Source organism: Argopecten irradians, chromosome 11, assembly GCF_041381155.1.
Source record: "Argopecten irradians isolate NY chromosome 11, Ai_NY, whole genome shotgun sequence".
In the NCBI taxonomy this organism is placed as follows: domain Eukaryota; kingdom Metazoa; phylum Mollusca; class Bivalvia; order Pectinida; family Pectinidae; genus Argopecten; species Argopecten irradians.
Genome location: NC_091144.1, coordinates 2,017,109 through 2,025,584, shown reverse-complemented (window position 1 = coordinate 2,025,584; position 8,476 = coordinate 2,017,109). Strand labels below are relative to the sequence as shown.

Here is an 8,476-nt window from a genome sequence, read left to right as displayed (position 1 = left end):
TTCAGCTCAACAATGCATTCCGCACTCGAAATACAGTTATGTGTTAAAGCCGTTCTGGACGAAAGATGTCCGTGTAGCTCATAAAATTGCCAGGGCAAAATAGAAAATATGGATAGAAGCGGGGTGACCGAGGGGAAACCAGCACAATACCTACCGTGACTATAAAGATGCAAAACGGCAGTTTAGAACTATGCACGAAGAAGCTTATAATGACTATGAAACTACTATTAACAAAGAACTAGATGAGGCAGCTAATTGTGATATACGTCTGTTTTGGCAATTAATTAGACGACGAAAGAAACAACCACCGAATATCTGTAATGAAATCCGAGTAAACAATGTAACAGCTCGTGATCCTGAAAATATAGCAAATCAGTTTGCAACATTTTTCGAAAATCTTTATCGATTTCCTGATGAAACTTCAATACCAGAACATAATACCCAAGAAATGTGTGATGAACTGACCAGTGTCTTGACACAGAAATGTTGTTTCCGGATTTTGGGTTTAATTTTAGATTTGCATCTTTCCGGAAAATTGATTTATCCCGGACCTGAAATTAGAATGCTATACATCACTTCCTGTACGTATAGAAAACGTGCGCCTGTCAAATCACAGTGTAAGTTTTAAGATTTGTATTAGTATATTATTACTTTGTGATAGAATCTAGATTACATTTGTATCTCAATCATACTTCAAATTTCATTGTACCTCGAATTTAGGTGAAATTGATTAAGTTAATTAGGTATATTGAACATTCGATTCCAAAGTTGTTATTGTAGATAACTTGCTCCAGGTTACGTTAATATTTGTTGCCCCTGTTCCAGGATTATTTTAATATTTTTTGTTTAATAGTTACCCTGTCCCAGGGTTTAATCTACAGTTCATATCATGTACCAGGTGATATTTCCCGAACCGGGATTTAGTTAATTTTAGGGTACAATTTTATGGTTTCAAGCTAAAATGCATTATTTCATCTAACACATACCGCTATTGTTTAAAAATGTGTTATGCATTTGAGATTGAAGTTGAATAATAGTAGTATATAATCTACAATAGAATATCTTATTCTCATTGTAGCTTTTCACCACATTTACAAGATGCCCATGATCAACAATAAACAAAACATTGAAACAAGTCGAATGTGTTGGATTATGGATTCTTATTGTGGTTAACTGCCATAACAGTGAAAAGACTGTGGGAAAATGGCAGAGTCAAGGGAACCTGAAATTCTAGACCTCCTGCACCAGGAAAACGACCCCCTGCACCAGGGAAATGCACAAGTTGAAGGTATTGACAAACGTCGACATAAACTCACAGCTAAGGCTCAGGAACAGTTCAATTTAACAGTTCAGAATTATTATTCAAAACTTTTCCCTCTCAGACAGGAATTAGATGAGCTGATCTTGATGTTAGGTGATGATAGCGATGATAAATACAAAACACTGCCTGCTCTCCATAACGCATATGGACGTTATCTCAAAATAAGTTTTGAACTGAAAAGTTACTTGACAAGGATTAATTCTGAGGAAGCTGATATTGAACTGCGTAAGCATGGAGTAATATTCAAAACTGTAACAGAGGAGGTGGAAAAAGCAGCAACTTTATTTCATAAACAAAATGTCGTGACTCAGGAAAATGCTCGATTTGATGATGAAGAAAGTATACCTGAATCACATAAATCTTCTGCTAGTGTGGTTCTCGCACGACAGCGAGCAAAGGTAGAAGCGGCACGAACAAATAAACAGTTTATCTGGCAAGAATCTAACCTACTTAAGGAAAAGGCACATTTGGAAGCAGAGTCAATCCTTAAATCTGCAGAAATCACAGTAGCTTTAAAAAATCTTAAAGCAGAACAGGAGGATCAAGTGGCTAAGGTGGAATATCAAGCTATATTAGAAGAGTTTGAGGAAACTGATCCTGTTAAACCCAAAAATGTATATCAACAAACTTCAAACTACAATATAGGTAAAACTCCCATGAGATCCCCAAAGGAAACCCCGCCTCGACGTAAGCTTCCACAGCTTCCCGTATCAACACCCCAAATGCTCAATGAAAAACATGATGCGATTATGGCAAAATTATCATCTACTCATAGAGTTCGCCTCAATCCTCAAGTTACACCTTTCATACCGCAGTCGAGGAATCGGTGTAAAACATCATTTCCCGCAGAAGATAGTGAAATTCCTAAAACACCCCGCCAAAATACTAGTGAAATAGTATCACAACACCAACCGATTAGCAATCTCATTTTGTCACCCCCAGTTCACTATAGCACTCCTGCTAGCCCTCAAGGCCTTCCAAAGTTAGAACCTCAAGTTCTTCCGAACCCGCAAGATGGTACAGTGCAACTCTCAAAATATTTGATGAAGAGAGAATTAATTACAGGGAGGCTGTTGCAATTCAGTGACAAACCAGAAGCTTACCTTTCCTGGAAAACACCTTTAGGGATGTTATGAGTGAGATTGGCGCTAAGCCTTCTGAAGAAGTGGACCTTATGGTAAAATGGCTCGGACCAAAATCAAGTAATCAGGTTGCTAGCATAAAAACGTCTAATGCAGGGAATCATGAACAGGCCTTACAGAGGCATGGGAAAGAATGGACACGTTCTACGGGAGTCCCGAAAGGGTGGAACATGCCCTCAAACAAAAACTTCAGAACTTACCCATTATCACACACAAAGACAATGTCAAACTCTACGAACTTGTAGACACCCTTAATGAAGTCCTTGCTGTTATGCAGGATCCAAAGTACGGCAGACTCCTTGGCTACTTAAACTCGTCAGTAGGAATAAAACCTATTCTTTTGAAAGTTCCTATCGGCATTCGTAACAAATGGCGTGAAAGAGCTATGCGCTACAAGCGGGACACACAAGAAATGTTTCCACCATTCTCGTTTTTCTGTAGCTTCATGCAGGAAATGGCTGAGACTTTTAATGACCCAGGATTTGAGTTCGGAGGAGATACGGACCCTCACACGACTATACGGCGAACGAAACAACAGATCACTGTAAATAAAACATCTGTTGGTATTGATAGCAGTGCAACGGAAACGCACAACAGGCGATGCCCTATCCATAACGCGGGTCATTCTTTGAGTGACTGCAGAGCATTCAAGGCGAAAGACATATCAGAACGTCTTCAGCTCCTGAGAGAAAATGGTAGATGTTTTAGGTGTTGTGAAAGTAAACACAGAAGACAAAACTGCAAAGAAACAGTTAAATGTGAACTTTGTGACAGTAAGCATCATTGTACTGCCATGCATGACGCAAATCATCAAAGGCAACAAAGGTCGGACGATAATGGCGGGGAGCTGAATAAGCCTCATGTTGATGCAAAGTGCACAGAGATATGTGGAAAGACATTCTCTGGTAAATCGTGTGCAAAAATTGTTCAAGTGAAAGTGAGACACAAAAAGAGTACTCATAGCCCAGTTCGAGTGTACGCCATTTTAGATGAACAGAGTAACAAATCTCTAGCACGGAAGGAGCTCTTTGACGTATTCGACTGCAATTCTGATCATGAAAGCTATTGTTTGTCTACTTGTGGCGGAAGAATAACTACAAGCGGTCGAATATCTTTGGGATTTGTCGTAGAATCAATAGACGAGACAGTGAGTTTAGATCTTCCTAGTCTTATTGAGTGTGACGCCATCCCTAATAATCGTCAAGAAATCCCTACACCAGATGTAGCAATTCATTACCCTCACCTCTCAAACATTGCTTCGTTGATATCACCAATAGACAATAACTCTGAAATTCTTTTGCTTATTGGACGAGACATGCTTTCAGTTCATCACGTGTTAGAGCAACGAGTCGGACAGCCAGACCAACCTTACGCACAAAGACTACCACTAGGTTGGGTCATAGTTGGCGAGTCCTGTTTAGATGGAGTGCATGCCACATCTACGGCGAATGTCTTAAAAACCATGTTAAGACCATCCTCTGGATCCACATCCAATTTAAACCAGTGTGAAAGTAAAATACGCGTCTCTGAGTGCCTTATTGATGAACTGAATATATTTCGCCGCACGGACCAAGACAACAAACCAGGAATGTCTTTTCAGGACAAACAGTTTTTGTCAATCATGGACAAGGGAATGAAGAAAGATAGCAGCGGAATATGGATTGCTCCTCTTCCTCTAAAAAGTAATCGACCACGATTGCCTAACAACAGAAAACAGGCTCTAGATCGTGCTAAGACTCTGGATCACAGTCTCAGGAAGGACCCCATCAAAAGGACTCATTTCCTTACCTTCATGCAATCACTGTTGGATTCCGGCCACGCTGAAATCGCTCCCGAGCTAAAAGAGACAGATGAATGCTGGTACCTGCCACTCTTTGGCGTATACCATCCTCAAAAAAAGGATTGTATACGGGGCGTATTCGACTCGTCAGCGAAGGTTCAAGGGATTTCTCTTAACAGCGTGTTACTCTCAGGACCAGACCTGATGAATAGCCTTTTGGGAGTCTTGTTAAGGTTCAGACGCGAGGCTGTGGCGATTACGGCCGATATACAGCAGATGTTTTACTGTTTTCTTGTGCAGAAAGAACAGCGAAGTTATCTCCGTTTCATTTGGCACCAGGATAATGACCTGGCAAAACCCCTTGTGGACTATCATATGAACGTACATGTCTTTGGGAATAGCCCCTCCCCTGCAGTGGCGACATACGGGTTGCGAAAGACGGCAGACGAAGCAGAGCACAAGTATGGATCAGATGTCCGTCAGTTCGTCCATCGCAACTTCTATGTGGATGACGCCCTGTCATCTCATCCAACGTCAGAAGAGGCTGTCGATCTTCTACATCGTACTAGGTCTGCTCTACAAGAGTATGGTCATCTCAGATTGCACAAGGTGTCTTCAAACTCGAGTGCTGTACTTTCAGAATTTGACAGTGAAGATCTAGCAAAGAGTCTCAAAGATCTTGAACTGGGCAAAGAGGGTCTACCAACGCAACGGAGTCTTGGGATCTGTTGGAATCTACAGGAAGACAAGTTCACATTCCAAGTGTCCCTCCAGGACAAACCTTTCACCAGACGTGGAGTCCTTTCCACTATAAACAGTATTTTTGACCCATTAGGCTTCACGTCACCAGTCACCATTGCAGGGAAAGAAATATTACGGGAAGCGATGAACAATGGAATTGATTGGGATACACCACTACCTTTGGAGCACCTCGAAAGGTGGGAACGATGGAAGGCATCGCTAGAACATCTCGGCAACATCTCAATTACCCGCACTTACGGAGGCGCTTCTCTCAGCCAAGCTACTCGGAAGGATCTTTGCATATTCTCAGATGCATCAGAAACAGCTATTGCGGCTGTGGTTTATCTGCAACTTACTGATTCCGAAGGAAATCAGAAACTTGGCTTCGTAATGGGTAAAGCAAAATTGGCCCCAAAGCACGGCCATACTATTCCTCGCTTGGAGCTTTGTGCAGCTGTCCTTGCTGTGGAGCTGTATGATATTGTTCGTAGCGAACTAGACACAACCTTCGATAGTGTTAGGTTTTTCACCGATAGTAAAGTGGTGCTTGGATATATCCGAAATGAGTCCAAACGGTTTTTTTTACTTATGTCGAGAATCGTTTTGAACGAATACGGCGATGTAGTGATCCAAGCAATTGGAACTATGTTCCTACAAAAATGAACCCTGCCGATGAAGCAACACGCTCTGTTTCGGCAAATAACATGCAAGAAAGCATGTGGCTTAATGGACCTAAGTATCTCTGCGATGTGATTGCAGATGAGGAATACCCACTTATCAATCCAGACTCTGACCAAGAGGTTCGTGTGCTCAAAACTGATATACCAAACAACTCAAAACCGTGTCAACTCGGAACAAGGTTCGAGCACTTCTCATCCTGGTATGGTCTTGTGAGGGCAATATCTAATCTGAAACATGTTGTTGCCAGACGTACTGATAAGAATGGTAATCCTGGATGCTGCAAAGACAGACACCTTTGCCATATTGGTAAGACACCTGAAGCTCTCAAGGAGTCAGAGGTTTTCATCCTTAAGGTTGTCCAACAAGATTGCTTTCAACAAGAGTTGGACGCTTTGAAATCTGGAGGCGCCCTCTCTCGAAACAGTGCCATTCGGAATTTGGATCCCTTTCTTGACGCAGATGGATTGCTGCGCGTCGGAGGACGCCTTCGAAACTCCGAACTTACCTCACAGGAAAGGAATCCTATCATTATTCCCAAAAGACACCATGTAGCTAGTCTCTTGATATCACACTATCATCAAGAAGTGAAACACCAGGGGCGCATGTTTACTGAGGGAGCTATCCGCAGTGCAGGTTACTGGATCATTGGCAGTAGACGCTTAGTGAATTCGTACCTTGGGAAGTGTGTAAAATGCCTAAGACTTCGTGGAAAGAGACAAGTCCAGAAGATGTCGGATCTTCCTTGCGATCGTCTGAAGCCGGCTCCTCCCTTTAGTTACATCGGCATAGATGTGTTTGGACCGTGGACTGTGGTCACCAGGAAAACGCGCGGTGGTCAGGCGGAGTCAAAGAGATGGGCTGTGCTATTCACATGTCTAGTTATCCGTGCTGTGCATATAGAGGTAATCCAGGAAATGACATCATCGTGCTTCATCAACGCTTTGCGTCGATTTGTTTCCCTTCGAGGAGAGGTCAAGTTGATCAGATCCGACTGTGGTTCGAACTTCGTGGGGGCCGCAAAGGATATTCGTGCAAATATTATCAACATCGAAGACCCAGTCACCAAAGCATTCCTGTCAACAAATAAGATTTCTTGGAAGTTCAATCCACCGCACGCTTCCCACATGGGAGGCTCTTGGGAACGAATTATCGGCATTTCACGCAAAATACTGGATTCGCTTCTCAAGGACGTACCACACAGGAACTTGACACATGAAGTTCTCACAACGTTGATGGCAGAGGTTTGCTCTATCATAAATGCCAGACCCCTGACGGGCATTCCATCAGATCCGGACACTCCTATGCCTTTGACGCCATCTACCTTACTGACCATGAAAACATCACATGTTGCCAACTCCTTCTGCATCGAGGAATTTACTCCAAAGGACCTTTATAAAAGCCAATGGAGATGCGTCCAACAGCTAGCAAACAGCTTTTGGAAAAGGTGGAAGAACGAGTATCTTTCTTCACTTCAGTCACGTCAGAAGTGGCAAGACGACAGCCGGAATGTCATTGAGGGAGACATTGTGCTAGTGAGGGACAAATCGCTTTGTCGAAATGATTGGCCTATGGCTGTCGTTAGTAAGGCTATTCCAAGTGCCGACGGTAGGATACGCAAAGTTGAAGTGCGCGTGGACAACGGCAAATTGTACCTACGTCCTGTTAGTGAAGTCGTGGTTCTTGTACCAAAACAGTGAGGTCTTGATTCTTGCACCAAGGCAAGACAGTAACATGTGTGATTCTTGTACCAAGAAAGCGAGGATGTGTGATTCTTGTACCAAGACAGTGAACATTAAGAAATTTATGTGATCTAACTTTGTGACAATTACCTTTCTATGTTAATTCTATATTAATAGGGTGATATTATTATATCAGGCGGGGAGTGTCTTGACACAGAAATGTTGTTTCCGGATTTTGGGTTTAATTTTAGATTTGCATCTTTCCGGAAAATTGATTTATCCCGGACCTGAAATTAGAATGCTATACTTCACTTCCTGTACGTATAAAAAAACGTGCGCCTGTCAAATCACAGTGTAAGTTTTAAGATTTGTATTAGTATTACTTTGTGATAGAATTTAGATTACATTTGTATCTCAATCATACTTCAAATTTCATTGTACCTCGAATTTAGGTGAAATTGATTAAGTTAATTAGGTATATTGAACATTCGATTCCAAAGTTGTTATTGTAGATAACTTGCTCCAGGTTACGTTAATATTTGTTGCCCCTGTTCCGGGATTATTTTAATATTTTTTGTTTAATAGTTACCCTGTCCCAGGGTTTAATCTACAGTTCATATCATGTACCAGGTGATATTTCCCGAACCGGGATTTAGTTAATTTTAGGGTACAATTTTATGGTTTCAAGCTAAAATGCATTTATTTCATCTAACACATACCGCTATTGTTTAAAAATGCATTTGAGATTGAAGTTGAATAATAGTAGTATATATCTACAATAGAATATCTTATTCTCATTGTAGCTTTTCACCACATTTACAAGATGCCCATGGTCAACAATAAACAAAACATTGAAACAAGTCGAATGTGTTGGATTATGGATTCTTATTGTGGTTAACTGCCATAACAAGCAGTGAAATTCCATTCGATGAAGTTAAAGATGTTATACACAAAAGCAAGCTACGTAAGGCCCCAGGAATCGACGGAATAACAAACGAACATATCAAATACGGTGGCTGTAGAGTAATAATCTATCTGATGAAACTATTTAACCTAGTTACAAGAACTGCTACAATTCCTGAAATATGGAAAGGGGTGTAATTATACCAATATACAAGGGAAACAACAAGTC

The 8,476-nt window shown here is 41.4% G+C and overlaps 3 protein-coding genes across 3 annotated transcripts; all 3 read left to right on the top strand.

Moving 5' to 3' along the window:
- Positions 1-474: 474 nt before the first annotated feature.
- Positions 475-2,457, top strand: LOC138335666 (uncharacterized). The gene is made up of 2 exons (XM_069284828.1): positions 475-617; positions 1,079-2,457. The coding sequence occupies exon 2, from the start codon at positions 1,204-1,206 to the stop codon at positions 2,455-2,457; it is 1,254 nt and encodes a 417-aa protein (XP_069140929.1). The 5' UTR covers positions 475-617; positions 1,079-1,203.
- Positions 2,458-2,596: 139 nt separating this feature from the next.
- LOC138335665 (uncharacterized) lies at positions 2,597-5,647 on the top strand. The gene has a single exon (XM_069284827.1). The coding sequence runs from the start codon at positions 2,597-2,599 to the stop codon at positions 5,645-5,647; it is 3,051 nt and encodes a 1,016-aa protein (XP_069140928.1).
- On the top strand, positions 5,644-7,362 carry LOC138335664 (uncharacterized). Its single transcript, XM_069284826.1, has one exon. It carries the CDS (start codon positions 5,644-5,646, stop codon positions 7,360-7,362), a length of 1,719 nt encoding a protein of 572 aa, XP_069140927.1.
- The last annotated feature ends 1,114 nt before the right edge of the window (positions 7,363-8,476 follow it).